Below are 24,571 nucleotides of genomic sequence, written 5' to 3'. Positions count from 1 at the left end.
TAGGGTACTGATATAATGACTCCTGAGTGTTGGCCTCTGGTTGGCTGATAGGGTACTGATACAATGACTCCTGAGTGTTGGCCTCTGGTTGGCTGATAGGGTACTGATATAATGACTCCTGAGTGTTGGCCTCTGGTTGGCTGATAGGGTACTGATATAATGACTCCTGAGTGTTGGCCTCTGGTTGGCTGATAGGGTACTGATATAATGACTCCTGAGTGTTGGCCTCTGGTTGGCTGATAGGGTACTGATATAATGACTCCTGAGTGTTGGCCTCTGGTTGGCTGATAGGGTACTGATATAATGACTCCTGAGTGTTGGCCTCTGGTTGGCTGATAGGGTACTGATATAATGACTCCTGAGTGTTGGCCTCTGGTTGGCTGATAGGGTACTGATATAATGACTCCTGAGTGTTGGCCTCTGGTTGGCTGATAGGGTACTGATATAATGACTCCTGAGTGTTGGCCTCTGGTTGGCTGATAGGGTAATGATACAATGACTCCTGAGTGTTGGCCTCTGGTTGGCTGATAGGGTACTGATATAATGACTCCTGAGTGTTGGCCTCTGGTTGGCTGATAGGGTACTGATATAATGACTCCTGAGTGTTGGCCTCTGGTTGGCTGATAGGGTACTGATATAATGACTCCTGAGTGTTGGCCTCTGGTTGGCTGATAGGGTAATGATACAATGACTCCTGAGTGTTGGCCTCTGGTTGGCTGATAGGGTACTGATATAATGACTCCTGAGTGTTGGCCTCTGGTTGGCTGATAGGGTACTGATATAATGACTCCTGAGTGTTGGCCTCTGGTTGGCTGATAGGGTACTGATATAATGACTCCTGAGTGTTGGCCTCTGGTTGGCTGATAGGGTACTGATATAATGACTCCTGAGTGTTGGCCTCTGGTTGGCTGATAGGGTAATGATACAATGACTCCTGAGTGTTGGCCTCTGGTTGGCTGATAGGGTACTGATATAATGACTCCTGAGTGTTGGCCTCTGGTTGGCTGATAGGGTAATGATACAATGACTCCTGAGTGTTGGCCTCTGGTTGGCTGATAGGTTACTGATATAATGACTCCTGAGTGTTGGCCTCTGGTTGGCTGATAGGGTACTGATATAATGACTCCTGAGTGTTGGCCTCTGGTTGGCTGATAGGGTACTGATAAAATGACTCCTGGGTGTTGGCCTCTGGTTGGCTGATAGGGTACTGATATAATGACTCCTGAGTGTTGGCCTCTGGTTGGCTGATAGGGTACTGATAAAATGACTCCTGGGTGTTGGCCTCTGGTTGGCTGATAGGGTACTGATATAATGACTCCTCTGAGTGTTGACCTCTGGCTGGCTGATAGGGTACTGATACAATGACTCCTGAGTGTTGGCCTCTGGTTGGCTGATAGGGTACTGATATAATGACTCCTGAGTGTTGGCCTCTGGTTGGCTGATAGGGTACTGATACAATGACTCCTGAGTGTTGGCCTCTGGCTGGCTGATAGGGTACTGATATAATGACTCCTGAGTGTTGGCCTCTGGTTGGCTGATAGGGTAATGATACAATGACTCCTGAGTGTTGGCCTCTGGTTGGCTGATAGGGTACTGATATAATGACTCCTGAGTGTTGGCCTCTGGTTGGCTGATAGGGTACTGATAAAATGACTCCTGAGTGTTGGCCTCTGGTTGGCTGATAGGGTACTGATATAATGACTCCTGAGTGTTGGCCTCTGGTTGGCTGATAGGGTACTGATAAAATGACTCCTGAGTGTTGGCCTCTGGCTGGCTGATAGGGTAATGATACAATGACTCCTGAGTGTTGGCCTCTGGTTGGCTGATAGGGTACTGATATAATGACTCCTGAGTGTTGGCCTCTGGTTGGCTGATAGGGTACTGATATAATGACTCCTGGGTGTTGGCCTCTGGTTGGCTGATAGGGTACTGATACAATGACTCCTGAGTGTTGGCCTCTGGTTGGCTGATAGGGTACTGATATAATGACTCCTGAGTGTTGGCCTCTGGTTGGCTGATAGGGTAATGATACAATGACTCCTGAGTGTTGGCCTCTGGTTGGCTGATAGGTTACTGATATAATGACTCCTGAGTGTTGGCCTCTGGTTGGCTGATAGGGTACTGATATAATGACTCCTGAGTGTTGGCCTCTGGTTGGCTGATAGGGTACTGATAAAATGACTCCTGGGTGTTGGCCTCTGGTTGGCTGATAGGGTACTGATATAATGACTCCTGAGTGTTGGCCTCTGGTTGGCTGATAGGGTACTGATAAAATGACTCCTGGGTGTTGGCCTCTGGTTGGCTGATAGGGTACTGATATAATGACTCCTGAGTGTTGGCCTCTGGTTGGCTGATAGGGTACTGATATAATGACTCCTCTGAGTGTTGACCTCTGGCTGGCTGATAGGGTACTGATACAATGACTCCTGAGTGTTGGCCTCTGGCTGGCTGATAGGGTACTGATATAATGACTCCTGAGTGTTGGCCTCTGGTTGGCTGATAGGGTAATGATAAAATGACTCCTGAGTGTTGGCCTCTGGCTGGCTGATAGGGTACTGATATAATGACTCCTGAGTGTTGGCCTCTGGCTGGCTGATAGGGTACTGATATAATGACTCCTGAGTGTTGGCCTCTGGTTGGCTGATAGGGTAATGATACAATGACTCCTGAGTGTTGGCCTCTGGCTGGCTGATAGGGTACTGATATAATGACTCCTGAGTGTTGGCCTCTGGCTGGCTGATAGGGTACTGATATAATGACTCCTGAGTGTTGGCCTCTGGTTGGCTGATAGGTTACTGATATAATGACTCCTGAGTGTTGGCCTCTGGTTGGCTGATAGGGTACTGATATAATGACTCCTGAGTGTTGGCCTCTGGTTGGCTGATAGGGTACTGATATAATGACTCCTGAGTGTTGGCCTCTGGTTGGCTGATAGGGTACTGATAAAATGACTCCTGGGTGTTGGCCTCTGGTTGGCTGATAGGGTACTGATATAATGACTCCTGAGTGTTGGCCTCTGGTTGGCTGATAGGGTACTGATAAAATGACTCCTGGGTGTTGGCCTCTGGTTGGCTGATAGGGTACTGATATAATGACTCCTCTGAGTGTTGACCTCTGGCTGGCTGATAGGGTACTGATAAAATGACTCCTATGTGCTTACCAGCAAATGGATAGTGTAATGACCGTCTTCAGTCCCTAACAGAGACATCACCCAGGTCCATTAGCTAGACTGGTGTAATTACCATCTTCAGTCCCTAACAGAGACATCACCCTGGTCCATTAGCCAGACTGGTGTAATGATCGTCTTCAGTCCCTAACAGAGACATCACCCAGGTCCATTAGCCAGACTGGTGTAATGACCGTCTTCAGTCCCTAACAGAGACATCACCCAGGTCCATTAGCCAGACTGGTGTAATGGTGGTTAAGCTCTGGCCTCCAGGTCCCCAGCCTACGATTGTCAAGGATGACATGATTTGCACGGCAGACGGGGATGACATGAGTGCAGGGATGACAGGGGAATATGTACCATCATTAACATTGATCTCCCATCTTTGTAGATTGCAGCCGGACCAGCGGCGGCCGGGACAGGAGTCCCACCTCCAGCCCTACCGGGGGGATTGGCACCCCCTCCTCCGCCGCCTCCTGGCATGGCCAGCATGCCCCCTCCGCCTCCACCCCCGCCACCTCCAGGCGTAGGGCCACCCCCACCACCCCCTCCCCCCGGTTGTGGTCCCCCACCTCCCCCACCCTTCCCCGGGGCTCCAGGTATCCCTCCGCCTCCTATGATGGCCATACCTGTTATCAAGCTGCCTTATGGACTGGAGGCCAAGAAGACCTACAAGCCTGAGGTCGTCATGAAGAGAGTCAACTGGTCCAAGGTAAAGTAGCGACAGATGGAGCTTTAGGTACTAATCGAGAAAGTGCACCCTATTCAACACTACCGTCGTTCTATTCAGGCAAGCGTTCAGCCACAGGGTACACTACTCTGCACTCTGCACTCTGCACTAGAAATCCTCACGTAAACAATTTCCGCTGCTCGAGTGTACTTGCATTCACACACACTCTTAGCATAATTGAATACAGACAATGTGTTGTGCAATATTCCATCATTTAAATACGATTTCAACTGGGGCTGTTCTCTTCATATGGGCTTTATTCTACTCCCAGTTAATTTATCTATTGCCCGAGGGATTCTAGGAGTTGCAAGCAGCATTAATTTAGTGGTGTTTTGCATATGCTTATGTGTGACCTTGCTATTTAATCTTCAATTATTGACAACAGCCAAAAGGAAATGGTTGTCTCTCGCTCGCACTGTGAAACCCTGTTGAAATCAAGCTGAATCGCATTATCAGTAATTGCGTAAATGGAGGCAAGTCATATAGCAAGGTTGCACGTCTAATAAGAGACAAAGTTCATTGAAATGTATTTATTTTGTTTTTCTCATTTATCTTCTTTTCACTGTAAGAAAATGAGTGTGTTTGCATTCATGAGTGCGCAACTTTTCACATCCGTCTCCTTCCCGGCATGGCAATGACAATGTACGTCTGCATTAACCTTGCCTCCGCAGGCACTTCGGTTGGTAGATGCAAATTAAATGGCTAGATGGCACTCAAATGCCTTCAGAGTCACCTGTTAGGACCAGAGTCATCTGTCTTCTCTGTTAGGACCAGAGTCATCTGTCTTCTCTGTTAGGACCAGAGTCATCTGCCTTCTCTGTTAGGACCAGAGTCATCTGCCTTCTCTGTTAGGACCAGAGTCATCTGCCTTCTCTGTTAGGACCAGAGTCATCTGCCTTCTCTGTTAGGACCAGAGTCATCTGCCTTCTCTGTTAGGACCAGAGTCATCTGCCTTCTCTGTTAGGACCAGAGTCATCTGCCTTCTCTGTTAGGACCAGAGTCATCTGCCTTCTCTGTTAGGACCAGAGTCATCTGCCTTCTCTGTTAGGACCAGAGTCATCTGCCTTCTCTGTTAGGACCAGAGTCAACTGCCCTCTCTGTTAGGACCAGAGTCATCTGCCTTCTCTGTTAGGACCAGAGTCGTCTGCCTTCTCTGTTAGGACCAGAGTCGTCTGCCTTCTCTGTTAGGACCAGAGTCGTCCGCCTTCTCTGTTAGGACCAGAGTCGTCCGCCTTCTCTGTTAGGACCAGAGTCGTCCGCCTCCTCTGTCAGGACCAGAGTCGTCCGTCTCCTCTGTCAGGACCAGAGTCGTCCGTCTCCTCTGTCAGGACCAGAGTCGTCCGTCTCCTCTGTCAGGACCAGAGTCGTCCGTCTCCTCTGTCAGGACCAGAGTCGTCCGTCTCCTCTGTCAGGACCAGAGTCGTCCGTCTCCTGTGTTAGGACCAGAGTCGTCCGTCTCCTCTGTTAGGACCAGAGTCGTCCGTCTCCTCTGTCAGGACCAGAGTCGTCCGTCTCCTGTGTTAGGACCAGAGTCGTCCGTCTCCTCTGTCAGGACCAGAGTCGTCCGTCTCCTGTGTTAGGACCAGAGTCGTCCGTCTCCTCTGTTAGGACCAGAGTCGTCCGTCTCCTCTGTTAGGACCAGAGTCGTCCGTCTCCTCTGTTAGGACCAGAGTCGTCCGTCTCCTCTGTTAGGACCAGAGTCGTCCGTCTCCTCTGTTAGGACCAGAGTCGTCCGTCTCCTCTGTTAGGACCAGAGTCGTCCGTCTCCTCTGTTAGGACCAGAGTCGTCCGTCTCCTCTGTTAGGACCAGAGTCATCCGTCTCCTCTGTTAGGACCAGAGTCATCCGTCTCCTCTGTTAGGACCAGAGTCATCCGTCTCCTCTGTTAGGACCAGAGTCATCCGTCTCCTCTGTTAGGACCAGACTCATCCGTCTCCTCTGTTAGGACCAGAGTCATCCGTCTCCTCTGTTAGGACCAGACTCATCCGTCTCCTCTGTTAGGACCAGACTCATCCGTCTCCTCCGTTAGGACCAGACTCATCCGTCTCCTCCGTTAGGACCAGACTCATCCGTCTCCTCCGTTAGGACCAGACTCATCCGTCTCCTCCGTTAGGACCAGACTCATCCGTCTCCTCCGTTAGGACCAGACTCATCCGTCTCCTCCGTTAGGACCAGACTCATCCGTCTCCTCCGTTAGGACCAGAGTCATCCGTCTCCTCCGTTAGGACCAGAGTCATCCGTCTCCTCCGTTAGGACCAGAGTCATCCGTCTCCTCTGTTTTCTTTTTTAAAGCATGTAACAGATTTTTCAAGCAGCGCCAATGGAGATTGTTGCTTGGTGGTGCTGTAATTTCTCTCACAGTGAGAACACCTTACCATTGTTGAACCACATGTTTACGGCAAAGTAAATGATTGCTCAGGCTGTATCTTATGGCGGTTTGCAGCAGCAGTGACATGTCCCTAACCCCAACCCTCGCCTCTAGTCTACCACTTAACTGGAGCCTCTTTACAACACTGTACCCCACTTAATGAGAATAGCACAGTCTTCCTTTTGTTAATGAATCCATTTTGGGAGGGTGCTCGTTTGAGCAGGTTGTGTGAGAGGCCCAAAAAAAAGACTACATATGTGTCTCCCACAAAATCCTCAAATGTATTTAGCAACAACCAGTGGGCAGGCTTGTATTGGCAAACTACCTCACACACTCAGGTGGGGCACTAGTTAAATTAGACAGCATCAGCTGCTGCTGAGGGGATCCGTCGATACGGTGCTGGAGCTACAATTAGTTTTGAGACTGGTGAGGAGGATGCATGGAGGGCGGGCTGCAGCAGTGGGGTAAAGCAGTGATTTGGGACATGCTGCTGTATCAATGGAGTGGAGAGAGGAGGGCCAGAAGCTGTGGGTTAGGGTCAGTATCTGTCATCTACTGTAAGACACGGTTAAGCAGAGGGGGGCGTCTAGATTTGGCTCGTCCCTGCTGTGTTTGATGTGCTCCAAGTCGATTGGAAGCATTTGTCCATTAGAAACAATCTCGTATTTTCATCTAAAAGTGATTGATTTCAAAGGAATTGAAGCATTTGAACCTCTCTTGGAGTTCCACAATGTTATTTAAGCACAGTATTTCGTGGATTGTTACAAATTCGAAAGAAAGTGAACGCTTCTATTGTAGCACTACTAAGTAAAATAGGGAAAAATAAGAAACAATTAGAAAAATGCTTGCCATTGAATCTCTCGTACAACTGTAATTATCGCACAATTGCAAACGTATTTAGCTGTAATCACGCAACCAGGCTGTTTTCCAGTGTAAGGCTGATAATTTCTTCTAGCAGGGTGAAATTGTAATATTTAGACTTCACATTCTGTTACCTCCCCCCATAAGCAAGGCATGAGATGAACAATGCAATTATCTCCAAACCAGTCAATTTCGTTTACAAACGATGCAGAATTATAATTATCCTTTCAGAATGACACAACTGTAATTTTATAAATTATCCTACTCGCGTAGACAAGACAATAATGAGAAAGAAACAAAATGACCTCAGAGACCCCTCCCTCTTTGTCAATATAAGCAGTAAGTATATGACCAGCTAATCCACGAAATGCAGAGCCGATCTCTTCCTGAACGCCTATGCCACTCAAGTCTAATTTCCTTCTCATGTGCTGGTTGGGTTCAACAGGCTATCCATAGAGGGGTTCAGAGGGGCACTTCATTCATCCTTCATCTGTGCTTGAGCTTTGCATTCACAGCAGGTTACCTTGTCAAGGGCCATCAAACTTTCAAGTAACCACTCTAGCATGGCATGAGTTACCTCAAGCTTCCAGAGAGTAGGAGTGTCGCGGCCCATGAACATGGTCTCCTGTCACAGGAGCCAATGAGTGTGAGTTAAGTATGCAAGTGATTAAAAATGAAACGGCCTTGTTCCAAAATGTATGCTTACTATAATGACCCTATGTGTCCATCAGTATCAGGGATCAATCATGTTTACATCTAAGGCTGCGTTTAAAACAACAGACCCATTCTGATTTTTTGCACAATTAATGGTCAGAATTGGGATGCCTGTGTAAACATAGTCTAAGAGTTTTCATTTTTGAAATGGAAAAAATATTGCAATACTGGTATCGTCACAGCCTTAATGTCCAACCCTCTGCAGTCCATTGATTTCCATGGTGCTTCCTTTACTACCACATCCAGTGGATATTTGTGAGGGCTTCCTTTGAATATGACTTCTGTAATAAGCATACACATGATACTGTACACTGTTGTTTGCAGAGCAGAGCCACAGCGTCAGAAGCTGATGTGAATTAACTACAGTAGGGCTGCGGTAGGCCCCTCCATCGTTATCGAAATAAGACGGCGAGTGGCAAGAGGAGCGAGGCCCACAGCTACTAGTCTCCCATCAGACCATCACCACAACAGCCCTCACACATAAAACTAAACTGATTTAACATGTCTTTGGTACATAATTGGTCTAGCCTATACTCCAAAATGTAACAAATTCTAGTAATCACCATTGAGTGTGGACTGTATTAGTATGTATACTGGATGGACTGGTAACCTTATGCTACTCCCCAAAATGTATGTCCATGAGTCTGTGAGAGAACCTATAGCCCTAGGCGATAATGTTGGTTCATTGACTGTGAAAAAGAAAATACTGATTTAAGATATCATTGGTAGAGCTTTTGAATTTTTTTGTCATAATTAATAGGCTTGCAAACATGTTACTCTAGATCAGTGGTTCCCAAACTTTTTATAGTCCCGTACCCCTTCAAACATTCAACCTCCAGCTGCGTACTCCCTCCAGCACCAGGGACAGCGCACTCTCAAATGTTTTTTTTTGTTGCGCTCATTGTAAGCCTGCCCCACACACTATACGATACATTTATTAAACATAAGAATGAGTGTGAGTTTTTGTCACAACCCGGCTCGTGGGAAGTGACAGAGCTCTTATAGGACCAGGGCACAAATAATAATATAATAATAATCAATAATTTTGCTCTTTATTTAGCCATCTTACATATAAAACTTTTATTTGTTCATCGAAAATGGTGAATAACTCACCACATAATTCTGCAATGTTGATTTGTATTGGAGAGTCTCAGTCGTAAATCATTTTCCACACACAGTCTGTGCCTGTATTTAGTTTTCATGCTAATGATGGCCGAGAATCCACCCTCACCTAGGTATGTGTTTGCAAAGGGCATCAGTGTCTTAACATCTGATTTGCCAAGGCAGGATACTCTGAGCGCAGCCCTATCCAGGAATTTGGCAGTGGCTTCTGATTTAATTCAATTTTCACACAACCACTTGTTGCAATTTTGATGAGGCTCTCTTGTTAATGAGGCTCTCTTGTATGTAAGTGGACTGGAGACAGGGCATGAAAGGGATAACGAATCCAGTTGTTTGCGTCATCCGCTTCGGGAAAGTACCTGCATAATTGTGCACCCAGCTCACCAGATGCTTCGCTATATCACATGTGACATTAGCCGTACGCTTGAGTTAATTTTCACACAACAAAATCATGCAATGATGGAAAGACCTGTGTGTTGTCCTTGTTAAGAAGTTAATGCAGACAGATAAGAGCTCCAACTTCTTAATCATAGCAACATGTCCCACATGTTGAATATAGTTGCAGAGAGTCCCTGTAATCCATTCAGGCAAGAAAAAACATCACCCAGATAGGCCAGTCGTGTGAGAAGCTTGTCATTATGCAAGCGGTCAGACAAGTTAACCTCTAGCGTCGAGCAATCCCGTATCTGGGAGCGTAATCATAGCCTCAAGCTCATTAGCATAACGCAACGTTAACTATTCATGAAAATCGCAAATGAAATGAAAGAAATATATTCACTCACAAGCTTAGCCTTTTGTTAACAACACTGTCATCTCAGATTTTCAAAATATGCTAATCAACCATTGCTACACAAGCATTTGTGTAAGAGGTATTGATAGCTAGCATAGCATTAAGCCTAGCATTCAGCAGGCTACATTTTCACAAAAACAAGAAATGCATTCAAATAAAATAATTTACCTTTGAAGAACTTCGGATGTTTTCAATGAGGAGACTCTCAGTTAGATAGCAAATGTTCAGTTTTTCCAAAAAGATTATTTGTGTAGGAGAAATCGCTCCGTTTTGTTCATCACATTTGGCTAAGAAAAAAAAAGAAAATTCAGTCATTACAACGCCAAACTTTTTTCCAAATTAACTCCATAATATCGACAGAAACATGGCAAACGTTGTTTAGAATCAATCCTCAAGGTGTTTTTCATCTTTTGTGGCAGTTGTTTCTCCTCTGAAGAAAATGGAAACATGCACGCAGCTGGAGATTACGCAATAATTTCGATGGAGGACACCAAGCAGGCACCTGGTAAATGTAGTCTCTTATGGTCAATCTTCCAATGATATGCCTACAAATACGTCACAATGATGCAGACACATTGGGGAAACGACAGAAAGTGTAGGCTCATTCCTGGCGCATTCACAGCCATATAAGGAGACATTGGAACACAGCGCCTTCAGAATCTGGGCCATTTCCTGTTTGAAATTCCATCTTGGTTTCGCCTGTAGCATAAGTTCTGTGGCACTCACAGATAATATCTTTGCAGTTTTGGAAACGTCAGTGTTTTCTTTCCAAAGCTGTCAATTATATGCATAGTCGAGCATCTTTTCGTGACAAAATATCTTGTTTAAAATGGGAACATTTTTTTATCCAAAAATTAAAAGAGCGCCCCCTATATCGAATAAGTTAAATTTATGGTCAGTAAAGAAAACATTTAGCTTGTCTTTTAATTCCAAAAAACATGTAAAAACTTTGCTCCTTGATAACCTGCACACTTCTGTATGTTGTAAAATGGTTACATGGGCGCTGCACATATCATTGCATAATGCATAAAAGTTCAGGGTCTTGCTTTAACAAAGTCAACCATTTTCACTGTAGTGTCCAAAATGTCTTTCAAACTGTCAGCCATTCCCTTGGCAGCAAGAGCCTCTCGGTGGATGCTGCAGTGTGCTCAAGTGGTGTCGGGAGAAACTGCGAGCACACACGTTACCACTCCACTCTGTCTCCCTGTCATGGCTTTTGCGCCGTCAGTACAGATACCAACACATCTTGACCACCAAAGTCCATTTGATGTCACCAAGCTGTCCAGTACTTTAAAAATATCCTCTCATGTTGTCCTTGTTTCCAGTGGTTTGCAGAAAAGAATGTCTTCCTTAAGTGACCCCCCATAAACATAACAGACATACAGTATACCAGGAGCTGTGCCAGGCCCGCCACGTCTGTTGACTCATCCAGCTGTAAAGCATATAATTCGCTGGCTTTTATGCGAAGCAGTAATTGTTTCAAAACATCTCCTGCCATGTCACTGATGCGTTGTGAAAGTGTTATTTGATGAAGGCATTGTCGGTATAGTTTTTTTGGCTTTTTCCCCCAGCATTGTCCCAGCAAATATCTATAGCAGCAGGGAGAATGAAGTCCTCCACAATAGTATGGGGCATGCCTGTCCTAGCCACTTGATAGCTCATCATATAAGATGCTTCTAGCACCTTCTTATTAATGGTATCTGTTGCTTTTATACATGTCTTACTACTCCAAAGTTGTCTTTATTCTCGCTCAAAAGTCCTCTGGTTTATTTTTCAAGTTGTCATGTTTCGTTTCTAAATGTCTGCGCAAGAGTGAAGGTTTCCTGTGAGAGAGTAACGGTTAATGTTATTGGATGTTAATTATTTGACATTGTGTTCTTATTTTGCTGACCACTAGGTGGTTTAATAGTTTTTTGGCAGTGAAACGCGGCTACTCAGGCAAGAAAAAAACCTTGCCCAAATGTTTAGCCCTGTTGGAAAATATATTTTTTTTTGCGTTGCCTTGTCTCGTTAAGGGGCTAATAACACAGGTTGCATTGAGAAACCAATGATCCCGGCCCACATTTTATCTATTTATATATAATGTGTGAATCACATTTTTTTGGCATACCCCTGACGGCATAGCGCGTACCCCTGGGAATACCTGCTCCAGATGGTCCCAAACAGAATTCACTTCGTTTCCCAAATTTAGCGCCAGGTAGCTGCAGAAACAAGATTGGAGAACCCATGTCATACAGAGTTCAGCTGGAATAATACCTGTCGGGCCAGTGAGATAATACCTGTCGGGCCAGTGAGATAATACTTGTCGGGCCAGTGAGATAATACCTGTCGGGCCAGTGAGATAATACCTGTCGGGCCAGTGAGATAATACCTGTCGGGCCAGTGAGATAATATCTGTCGGGCCAGTGAGATAATACCTGTCGGGCCAGTGAGATAATACCCGTCGGGCCAGTGAGATAATACCCGTCGGGCCAGTGAGATAATACCCGTCGGGCCAGTGAGATAATACCCGTCGGGCCAGTGAGATAATACCCGTCGGGCCAGTGAGATAATACCCGTCGGGCCAGTGAGATAATACCCGTCGGGCCAGTGAGATAATACCCGTCGGGCCAGTGAGATAATACCCGTCGGGCCAGTGAGATAATACCCGTCGGGCCAGTGAGATAATACCCGTCGGGCCAGTGAGATAATACCCGTCGGGCCAGTGAGATAATACCCGTCGGGTCAGTGAGATACTACCCGTCGGGCCAGTGAGATAATACCCGTCGGGCCAGTGAGATAATACCCGTCGGGCCAGTGAGATAATACCCGTCGGGCCAGTGAGATAATACCCGTCGGGCCAGTGAGATAATACCCGTCGGGCCAGTGAGATAATACCCGTCGGGCCAGTGAGATAATACCCGTCGGGCCAGTGAGATAATACCCGTCGGGCCAGTGAGATAATACCCGTCGGGCCAGTGAGATAATACCCGTCGGGCCAGTGAGATAATACCCGTCGGGCCAGTGAGATAATACCCGTCGGGCCAGTGAGATAATACCCGTCGGGCCAGTGAGATAATACCCGTCGGGCCAGTGAGATAATACCCGTCGGGCCAGTGAGATAATACCCGTCGGGCCAGTGAGATAATACCCGTCGGGTCAGTGAGAACATACCCGTCGGGCCAGTGAGATAATACCCGTCGGGCCAGTGAGATAATACCCGTCGGGCCAGTGAGATAATACCCGTCGGGCCAGTGAGAACATACCCGTCGGGTCAGTGAGATAATACCCGTCGGGTCAGTGAGTTAATACCCGTCGGGTCAGTGAGATAATACCCGTCGGGTCAGTGAGATAATACCCGTCGGGTCAGTGAGATAATACCCGTCGGGTCAGTGAGATAATACCCGTCGGGCCAGTGAGATAATACCCGTCGGGCCAGTGAGATAATACCCGTCGGGCCAGTGAGATAATACCCGACGGGTCAGTGAGAACATACCTGTCGGGTCAGTGAGAACATACCTGTCGGGTCAGTGAGAACATACCTGTCGGGTCAGTGAGATAATACCTGTCGTGTCAGTGAGAACATACCTGTCGGGTCAGTGAGAACATACCTGTCGGGTCAGTGAGAACATACCTGTCGGGTCAGTGAGAACATACCTGTCGGGTCAGTGAGAACATGCTCCTCAAAAAATGGTTGATGTGTGGAGTGAAATAAGTGTTATATTTATTTCTCAGCTGGTCATATTAAGCACATTCTCCGCTGTAAAACCAAAGTAGCCGACAAAATGTACTGGTGGAGGGCCTCCCGAGTGGAGCAGTGGTCTAAGGCATTGCATCGAAGTCCTTGAGGCTTCACTACAGACCCGGGTTCCATGCCTGCCTGTGTCGCTGCCGGGCAGGAGACCCATAAGGCGGCACACAATTGGCCCAGCATCATCTGGGTTAGGGAAGGGTTTGGCCGGCCGGGATGTCCTTGTCCCATCGCGCTCTAGTGACTCCTGTGGCAGGCCGGGCACATGCACGCTGACACGGTCGCCAGTGTTTCTTCCGACACATTGGTGCGGCTGGCTTCCGGGTTAAGCGAGCAGTGTGTGAAGAAGCAGTGCGGCTTGGCAGGGTTGTGTTTCGGAGGATGCATGGTTCTCAACCTTCTCTCCCGAGTCTGTACGGGAGTTGAAACGATGGGACAAGACTGTCACTACCAACTGGACATCACGAGAAGAAGAAAAAAGAAAGAAAAAACGTACCGGTGAGAGCTCACAGCCTCCATTCACTATTCAGGTGCATACAGATGACGTCTTTTTCCCTGCCCCTGTTCCTGCACATTTAATAATGGGCCATTCTGAATCAGAACTAATTTAACATAATAGTAAAGACGAGATTAAATTGAGAATATTCTGATGGGTGAAAGTATGATCACTTGATGAGAGAACAGCTGTGCAGCCGGAGGCAAGGATCAGAGCACAAGCTTTTTGCAACTTTCTCAAATCGTAAATAGCCTGAAGTCGCATCATGCAGCCCATATATATTTATATTTCTAAGGCATTCTAAGGTTTGTATCCTTCAGAACTAAAGTTGCCAAATAACTCTAAATCAAGCATATACTGTTGGACCTGTTTCAAATGATCACTTCTATTTTATTTTATTTCACCTTTATTTAACCAGGTAGGCTAGTTGAGAACAAGTTCTCATTTGCAACTGTGACCTGGCCAAGATAAAGCATAGCATTTCGACACAATACAACAACACAGTTACACATGGTATAAACAAAACATACAGTCAATAATACTATAAACAAAGAAAACAAAAGTCTATATACAGTGAGTGCAAATGAGGTAAAATAAGGGAGTTAAGGCAATAAATAGGCCATGGTGGCGAAGTAATTACAATATGGCAATTAAACACTGGAATGGTAGACGTGCAGAATATTCATGTGCAAGTAGAGATACTGGGGTGCAAAGGAGATAAATAAATACAGTAGGGGAAGAGGTAGGTAGGTAGATAGATGGAGGTGCTGTTTACAGATGGGCTATTTCCAGGTGCAGTGATCTGTGAGCTGATCTGAGAGCTGGTGCTTAAAGCTAGTGAGGGAGATATGAGTCTCCAGCTTCAGAGATTTTTGCAGTTCGTTCCAGTCATTGGCAGGCAGCAGAGAACTGGAAGGAAAGACGACCAAAGGAGTAATTTGGCTTTGGGGGTGACCAGTGAGATATACCTGCTGGACCGCGTGCTACTCAACATAGCCACTTCATATGCACACTCGCTCTGAAATTGGAAAAATATCCTTTCTATTTTATTCAGTTATGTTATAAGTTAAATTATATTATTTTTGCTATAAAAACATGTATAAAATAATGGCCTGGACTTATACTCATATCTTGTCAGCTAAGTGAACACAGCCTATGGCATGGAGCTTAGCCAGGTACTGTAAGATACAGCAGGCCGACTCATATCCTGTTTACCTGAAATACATTTTCTTCATATCATAATGTTTCTCTATACCTGCAAACAAAAAATTGGATTTATTGAGATGGTGTATAATAAATTGATTTAATAGTCTTGTTTAAATGTAGATGTTCCAAAGGCTTGCATCAGTGGCCTGGAGATGCTAAGCATGTTTATGTTAATTAACGGTCAATTTCCATGAATCCGGCAGTCTTTTGCATGACAATAACCGTCTGACATGACAAAATGTAATGACTTCCACAGCCCTAGTCGCTTGTGCTCCTGTTTTGTCTGTATCCTTTTTACAACAAACACCTCTTGTCAAGTGGTTCCCCCTCACTCTCTCTTTCTCTAGTGAGTGCCCTTGCAACTGCCTTGTCTCATTAAGGGGCTAATAACACAGGTTGCAATGAGAAACCAATTGTCCCGGCCCACACTGTGTCATGACCGTGTCATCATCACAGACCAAGGCAGTCTACGCAACCCGTAATGGACTTCTGAAGGACATCGCCACGCACAGTACTAGCCAATTATCAAGCACAAATACAGCAAGGTGTGGTTGTTGTCAGTTGTGTATGTACAGGAGCCTTCCATCGGGCCACGGTACAATACGGCGGGCCAGGGTTGGAGCCAGGATAAACAAAGGGCCGTTTCCTTCCATGTACAGAGTTGAAAGGCGGGAGAAGTCAACAAGAACTTTCAAGTCTCAGGTTGGCATGAGGTCTTCTAGGCACATCTAATTATTTTGCACTGTCACATTTATGTAGTAGAGATATGTCCCTCTTGGTGAGAACGCTTGCTGCCTAGTGTTTTAATCAATTGTTAGGAATATATAGGTAGAACCAATGGTGAGGTGTAGGGAAAATATATGTAAACTACAAACTAAGACAAAACTATATGAATCCTTGCAAATCTTTGGTTAATTTGGTTTGTTCATCTTTTTGTTTCTTACACAAAGACAAAATATTGATTTATTTACAAGAAAGGAATATATTACTAAAGATGGATCCAAAATATTTACAATTTGTTGACAAACACTAGCATATGGAATTTGAAAATAACAAATAGACAGACTAAATGGCCAATATACTGAAGCTTTCAATTAAGCTAGACAGAGCACCTACAGCGTTTTGCAGGGCTCTGGGAGTACATCCATCCAGCCTAATCTCTCAAAAATGGACCTGAATAGTTTATTAGCCTGGGACGCGATATTGGAATAATCCAAGATAGGCCGTAACACTGTAATAATCCAAAATGCACCTAAACAAGTATTTGATCAATACACTTTTAATTTGATCAATGTCACTATCAATACTGCTCAATAGTTTTCATATCGATGGCTTATACTTGAATGACGACTCCTCCTACATTTAATTCCGCTGTTCTACTGATCGCTCCATACATTCGTGAAGAAATGAGAAGAAATGTGGGTGTGGCGTTTGGCCGGAGCAGTGTGGATGGGTTAATACAGAATACATTTTCACAATATCTTGGCATATTATTGTATGATTATTTCATGACTATTGGGACTATTATCATGATTATTTTGAGCTGAAGTAATATACCTCGTCACTGATATATTTTGTGACTGGCCAATGTATTTATTGCGTTGGATAAGCTTTATTAAAAACAGGAAGTGACAGGCTGAATGGTGTTTAATGTGGTTGCTAAATAGTTATACCCGTCTCCATGCAATCCTTGCTCCTCACAGAAAGTCATCAATCCATCTGTACAAGAACCCTTAATATTACAACATTACAAAAACTGTGGGTCGTGTGTCATAGTAGAAAGGTGCTTGAAATCGCTGGCAACATGAACAAATTTTATCAAACTGTGTTTTGTGATAAATGAGGGGGAAAAAATGGAGTACAATGTGTAACATGACGGGTGATCTCCAAAGCGTGCACACACACAATGCTTCACCGTTTCTAGGTGAGTGGGGTTTGAAGAAGTGGCATGTAAGTGGAGTTGCAGCCGGACCGCTTGTGGAAGGAATGGCAGCTGCTGATTGGGCCTTGCGATAATGGAATCCTCCTTGTCGTTGCAGATAGTGCCTCAGGAAATGGCAGAGAATTGCTTCTGGATCAAAGTCAAAGAGGAGAAGTTTGAGAATCAAGAATTCTTTGAACAGCTCTCCCTCAGCTTTTCCTCCAGGACCAAAGGTAAGCAGGCCCCATCTATCTCTACTCCTTCACCAATGAATCTACACACACACTTCGTTTGGCCACCCGGGTCTGGGAAAACAATTTCATCTCCTGACACTTTAGGAAACCATTTGTCTCTCAAATGTTAATTATAGTTAAACCACCCCCCCTTTTTTTGTCTTTGAACAATCCGGCTGTGGATGGTTGTGGGTTGAAATCTCTCTGAGTCAATTAGTGGTTCTGCTGCTGCTGTTGATGCTGCTGCTGTTGTTGTTGTGCTGTGTTTGTGGGTATTCTTTGAATTTGTGAGTGGCTTTCAGAGTATGTGTGTACGTGATGAAAAGGACTCCCACACAATGTGAATTCTTGTGAAAAAGTCAAAAGGTGTTGTGTATGTGATTGCGTTTCTCAGTGTATATCTGAATGCTTTTGCACATATCTTTGTATGTACAGTGCATTCAGAAACTATTCAAACCCCTTGACTTTTTACACATTTTGTTCCTTTACAGCCTTATTCTAAAATTGATTAAATACATTTTTAAAATGCTCTATCTACACACAATAACGACAAAGCAAAAACTGTTTTTAGAAATGTTAGCAAATATATAAAAAAATAAAGAAATAAAGAAATACCTTATTTACATAAGTATTCAGACCTTTTGTTGTGAGACTCGAAATTGAGCTCAGGTGCATCCTGTTTTCATTGATCATCCATGAGATGTTTCTACAACTTTATTGGTACATTCAATTGATTGGGCATGATTTGGAATGATACACACCTGTATATATAATGTCCCACAGTGGATAGTGCATGTCAGAGGGCCCCATCCCTATGGTGAAGCATAGTGGTGGCAGCATCATGCTGTGGGGATGTTTTTCAGTGGCAGGGGACTGGGAGACTAGTCAGCATTGAGGCAAAGATGAAGGTAGAGAAGTACAGCAAGATCCTTGATGAAAACCTGCTCCAGAGCTCTCAGGACCTCCGACTGGGGTGAAGGTTCACCTTCCAACAGGACAACGACCCTATAGACAACGCAGGAGTGGCTTTTAAAAACTTTTTTTGCATTGTCATTATGGGGTATTGTATGTAGATTGATGATGGAAGCAAATCTATTTAATCAATTTTAGAATAAGGCTGTAACATAACATGTGGAGAAAGTCGGGGGGGTCTGAATACTTTCCGAATGCACTGCATGTACTGTGTGTGTGTGTGTGGGTGAACTGAGGACAGTCACGCTTGACTCTGGCCTTTTCCAGTCGAGTAGACGCTCTTCCACAGGGGCATCCGGGGAAGAAAGCCAAGGGAGTATACTCTTGTCCCGGCCAGTTGCTTTCAGAGATCTAACTTGTTGATGAGTAACACAAGCAGAAGGACAGCACGTTTGTGATTTGAGGGAGAGGCAGTGTGGTGGTGTGTTGGCTGGATATTTCTCCCATGACAATGCCAGTGATTGCCTGCTCTCTGACAGCATGTGTAGTGTGTACACACTCATCTAATCCCTGCCCTATTGGGAGGGAGGGGTAAAGGGCCTGTTATCACAGCCCTTCTGGAATCACAGCCCTTCTGAGTTGTTAGGGGTGATGACTACCCAGCAGCCCTCACTGTTCTGTAGCCTCTCCTCTCCTTCTATTCTCCACCTTCTCCTTTATTTTTCCTCCTCTCCTCATCCTCCCTTCCTTCTCCTCTTATTCTCTCCTCCTGTCCCCCCCTCCCCTTTTCCTCTTCTCCTCCTCTTCTTTTCCTCTATTCTTTTTCTCCCCTCCTCCTCCCCATCTTCTTTCCCCTGAAGACTACATAACAATATTCATCTTCCTGTTTTTCTTTGAAATAAACAGCAATATAGCCCCTAAGCTGGGAGGTGATGTGTTGGCACAATACAGATGAAGAGAATAACGTAATAGCGGAAACAAGGGAGCGGCTGTAGCCGGGCTTAATGAAGCCACGGGGAAAGGCCCCAGAGACGAGTCTCTGCTTTCTCTGCAGGAGAGACAACGAGACACTGTCTGTTCTGCAACTGTGATACCATGACACCTCTGTTATTCAGCAACACCCAAAAACAATCAGAGGGGGGAGGAGAGAGAGAGAGAGGTTTTTGCTTTGCTCTGTGCCGTTCAGCAAGGGAGAGATATATCACAAAGCAAGCATAGCGTTCCAATGGAGCAACATGGTTACTAATTAACACCAGCCATAATGAATAGTCGATTTTGTGTGCTGTATTTCTCTGTTCTTTCAGAAGTGTAATTCCATTTTCACCTTGGACAAACAAGGGATTCAGATTCTGCAAAAAATAAAACACTGCTTAATGTAGTATTATGCAGTATTTATACTGTATTCCATTTGCTATCCTATTTAATCTACATTCTTATTTTTTTGTTTCCTTTATTTGTATTCTATAAGGTCTATGAATTATAGGCACATTAGCCATACCTCTGCTTTACATTTCTTTCAGTGTCTTTTTTCAAATGATAATTCTCCCTCTTTCATGGAACAGTCTGGTTCTATAGGTAAGCCCTGCTCTCTCGCTGGCAGCCTGGAAAGGCATGATATAGCGGATTCCTCTGGGAGATACCTTAGCTGGATCCCTATCAATTACGCCCACAGCATGTTCACTGATTCAGCTCTTCTCCATCTATTGTTGAAACAGAACATGAAATGCTCATGAATGAAAAATGCTGTTTAATGTTTGATAACCTGAGTTCCATTCTCTTATATCCTTTTGAAGGCATAGTTAAAAGCGGTTGACAATGTGCGACGGTATCGCGGAGGGAAGTGATGGATTTGACCAAAACGAGAAGCCCCCCTCTTTTTTCTTCTTTTACCTTTACTTTACAATGGGAATCATTTAAACGGGTGAGATCTAAGGATGCGTTAGATTAAGATGTGCTTTAATGTTTTCCTGTTATTCTGCCTTTGTCGAAGAGCCTGACCCCATGTCTATGCTGACAGTTGAACTTTCGATTCCCAGCCGTCTTGACAATGACGCATGAAGTTGAGCTTCCTGTACCAGATGAAGGGTATTCTGTTTTTCTAGAGCGTGAGATGAGTTTGATATTGGTATCTCTACCATTAGTAAGAGAATGGTGCAGGTGGATAGGGCCTGGGTAGGGTAATACGTTCACAAGACCTTACCATCACACCACATTACCAAGGATTTTAAATCCTCCCAGTAACCTGCCAAACGAGTCCTAAGTCGAAACCAACTTCATTTGTCAGGAAAATTGCCCCCTTTATTTATCTAGTGGAGGGTTTGGGCTGCGCTCCGTGTTTGTCTATTTAGTGGAGGGTTTGGGCTGCGCTTCGTGTTGGTCTATCTCGTGGAGCGTTTGGGCTGCGCTCCATGTTGTTCTATTTAGTGGAGGGTTTGGGCTGCGCTCCCTGTTGGTCTATCTAGTGGAGGGTTTGGGCTGCGCTCCGTGTTGGTCTATCTAGTGGAGGGTTTGGGCTGCGCTCCGTGTTGGTCTATTTAGTGGAGGGTTTGGGCTGCGCTCCGTGTTGTTCTATTTAGTGGAGGGTTTGGGCTGCGCTCCGTGTTGGTCTATCTAGTGGAGGGTTTGGGCTGCGCTCCGTGTTGGTCTATCTAGTGGAGGGTTTGGGCTGCGCTCCGTGTTGGTCTATCTAGTGGAGGGTTTGGGCTGCGCTCCGTGTTGGTCTATCTAGTGGAGGGTTTGGGCTGCGCTCCGTGTTGGTCTATCTAGTGGAGGGTTTGGGCTGCGCTCCGTGTTGGTCTATCTAGTGGAGGGTTTGGGCTGCGCTCCGTGTTGGTCTATCTAGTGGAGGGTTTGGGCTGCGCTCCGTGTTGGTCTATCTAGTGGAGGGTTTGGGCTGCGCTCCGTGTTGGTCTATCTAGTGGAGGGTTTGTGCTGCGCTCCGTGTTGGTCTATCTAGTGGAGGGTTTGGGCTGCGCTCCGTGTTGGTCTATCTAGTGGAGGGTTTGGGCTGCGCTCCTTGTTGGTCTATCTAGTGGAGGGTTTGGGCTGCGCTCCGTGTTGATCTATCTAGTGGAGGGTTTGGGCTGCGCTCCGTGTTGGTCTATCTAGTGGAGGGTTTGGGCTGCGCTCCGTGTTGTTTTTTCTTGTCCCCCTTTTTTCCCCCATCATCCCTCCTTCCCCCCCATCTCTTCCAAATAAAGCACACATTGTCATACTGAGGTGAAAGATGAGGCAAGCAGGTGTAAATGTGTTCCCTGTGGAGCTGCCCTCGAAAAATGGTGCAAAAGGCTTCTGTTTAACTCGCCTTTACTTGGGAGTCACGTTTGTTACTCACATTGTCTGAAAAACACACCACACTATTTTATAGGCCCCTGAGATGTCTTACTTTCTCCAGTGCACATTTCATTCATAGGGCTTTACCTCAGAAAACAATTGAGTGCAAGACTGGCGGTGTCCCCCGCTGCTTTACGAGCCTCGCCATTTAATGGCTTTTAACAAGAAAGGGAAATCATCAACAGGGATTTGCAGCTCTGCTTCTGGCCTCTTAAGATGATCCGATTCCTACTGTATTTCCAATTAGGGCTACCTTGCTGCAATTACAGCTAGCATCCCCACCGCTTAAACCCAGCGGTATTGGCAGAGGGGCTTGCTCAAAGCAAGCAGAATCTTTGAATATAAGAATTAGCCTGTTCGCATTACTTTACATTTAATTTACTCACCAAACTGTTGCTGTTTGCCAGGCTGCAGAGAGAGTAATGAATTGTGCCGATATCCATTGGATTCAAAAGCCCTTGTTCACCTCAGTGGATTAACATGATTTTCCCAGGAAGAGGAAGAGAAGTGATACTTTGACCTTTAGAAAACAGCACTACAGGGGGGCTCCTGTGGAACAGCCAGACCACCCACTGTCCCTGTCCCCTGATAACCTGCTAAGGACACCCCTATCGCTCATCACCTCCTACCAAGACTGAAAGAGGGGAGGTCAATAATTGCATCTAATTCTCCATCTCCTTTAAACTGCCCCCAAACAACCCCTTCTCTCTGCCAGGCCAGACCTTGCTGCGATGCTGGGGGAAATGGAAGTTTTTCCTTGTGCCAGGTTCTATTAGTTCTGTCTTATTTCAATCGGCTCTGGAGTGCACAGTGCTTCTTTGTATTGTTATTTTGTTGTTTGGCATTTACCTGCTCCCCCCCATCTCTCTTTCCTTCCTTCCCTCCCTTTCTCGTTCTCTCTTTTCTTTACCCCGGACTCCTTCACTTGGTGGTATCAATCAGTGGTTCTGCCTGTGTTCAGCTTCGGGGATCAAATCAGATGCACTTGTGGTTTGAGTGCCTAGCATGGCCTGCTGCATTTGAAAAGTCATTCGGTTGGCCGGGCTTTTCAGTTCTGTTTGAAATAAGATTGATGTTGGCAAACTTTTTCAACCCCCATTCTCCTAATAGGTTTTTCTCAGTCTCCAACATCGCCTGCTAAACAGACAGAGGACATATGCCTCGACATAATGATGACATGTGTTTGAGGCCTCTGAATGTTTTAAGGAGACCCCACTGCTTTTCATCAGTCCGTGGCAGCAACAAAACGAAGAGAGAGAGAAACCAACCGTAACAAAACAACTACAGTAGCATAACAGTTAAATAAAACCCCATATGTCTACTGTATTACAAAGTAGGGCTGGGATTATACCAGTATCGCAATATGTTTTCCATGGCAAAAATGAACACTAATCAGACCAAACTGTTTGTATGTAAAATATTGTGCTATATCTTGGAAAATAAATACATGTGACTCTAGATGACAACATAATGTTTCCAACATTAAGGGCTGTTTTCCTGAAGAAGTAAAATCAGCTCTGTGTTTTGTTTCTTTGCCACGATAGTAACCAGTGTGGTGATACTGGTATGGTGCCAGCACTGTATCAAAGTGTGTCAATATTTATACATATTTTTCGGCATTTAAATTATTACGATAATAGTTAATTGACCTTATTGTACGAAACCGAATATGACTTGAATTATTTAACCTATTTAACCAACTCTACTGTCCTTCTGCATCTCTAGTTTAGTGTATCATAGCGTTGATGGATGGCTGTGTACAGTAAGTGGTCTGTGAGTACGGGTCCCTTGTCATTGCTGTACACGACACGAGCCGTTCTACCCATAAGCCTAATGAAGATGCATGTCAATAATTGGGCTGGTAGCTGGCCCAGTCATTATCCTTAGGGAGGAGACTGGCAGCTGCGCTCGACCCCTCTGAGCCGAGGTCACCGGTCCCTCCCTCTCCCAGCATGCCTCTGGGTTAATGACGTAGATGCCGCTAATGAGCCTGGCGCTCCGTCCGGTGCCCACCCGTGTTGGGTAGGGAGAGAGAGATGTCACGGTCTACAGGTCGAGAAATTACTTTTTGGGTTCAGCCGAGCTATTGAAATCCCCTCTACTTAATAAAAGTAAGGTCTTAGATTATTTTTGAAGTCACAAAGAAGCTGTCATTTGATAGAGGCTTGCTGTGTATTTCTTCCCCTGATGGACATTTGCTAGAGTAGTGGTGTCTGAACATGTGAAATGGTCTTTCCAATTTAAACGTTAATTAACAACTGCAATGACAGACAAATGCAGCTTTTTTGAAAATGAATAAGCTTGCCTCCCCAACATACTCATAACTGTGAGACCCATGCTCCAGCCAAAATCACAGGTTACTATTTTTTGTAATATATCTGTCTGCATGGATTTATTTCCAATTTTGTGCAGAGCTTGTCCTGCTTACCCACTCCCTCTACCCATCATCCACCTCTGGTGTCCTGCTGTCTTTTAGCCTTACCACTAATGCCCAGTTCCCATTTCCAGAAAGAAAGCCAGCCTTAATGCATCTAAAGGTCAACTCTGAAGGAACAGGACCAAACTGTGGCCAAACCCACAGTCCCAGAGATAGCTCTGGCCAGGGCTTCCCCATTTATCACCCAGGATTTGATCATATCCCTCAGCTTTCCTCCCAACCCCCTCCAGCCCCCATTAGAACCTCCCGTCGCTCCAGCCCTTGCCAGTGCACACCATCCACCAGCCGAGCCTCAATCCCTGCTACAAAGCCCCAGCAGCGGGGTGGTAATGACCCTGTCACAGCGCCGGTAATGATGGAATCAGCGGGGGTTTAGCTGGCTCCCTGATGCCCTAATAAGTCCCCTAATAACTCCTTTAACACCCGGGCTGACCTGGTGTACCCTGATCAAAAGCGCTCATGCGTGGCAAAGGCTCCTCAGAGGATACCAAGCCTGTGCTGCAGTACTTTCTAAACAGGAAGGGCGGCCTTCGCCAATGCTTTGAGGTCCCTG

The 24,571-nt window shown here is 45.5% G+C and overlaps 1 protein-coding gene across 5 annotated transcripts in view; it reads left to right on the top strand.

Annotated features, from left to right (window-relative positions):
• The window catches only part of LOC135526552 (protein diaphanous homolog 2-like), a 728,420-nt gene that overhangs the window by 249,316 nt on the left and 454,533 nt on the right, over positions 1-24,571 (top strand). For all 5 annotated transcript variants that reach the window (XM_064955040.1, XM_064955039.1, XM_064955041.1 and 2 more), the window contains 2 exons: positions 3,558-3,878; positions 17,222-17,336. In XM_064955040.1, the coding sequence (XP_064811112.1) occupies positions 3,558-3,878; positions 17,222-17,336 (436 nt within the window). The remainder of the gene's footprint in view (positions 1-3,557; positions 3,879-17,221; positions 17,337-24,571) is intronic.

Source organism: Oncorhynchus masou, chromosome 32 (genome assembly GCF_036934945.1).
Source record: "Oncorhynchus masou masou isolate Uvic2021 chromosome 32, UVic_Omas_1.1, whole genome shotgun sequence".
Taxonomy (NCBI): domain Eukaryota; kingdom Metazoa; phylum Chordata; class Actinopteri; order Salmoniformes; family Salmonidae; genus Oncorhynchus; species Oncorhynchus masou.
Note: the sequence above shows the minus strand (reverse complement) of the source record. Positions and strands in the feature narration are given on the sequence as shown.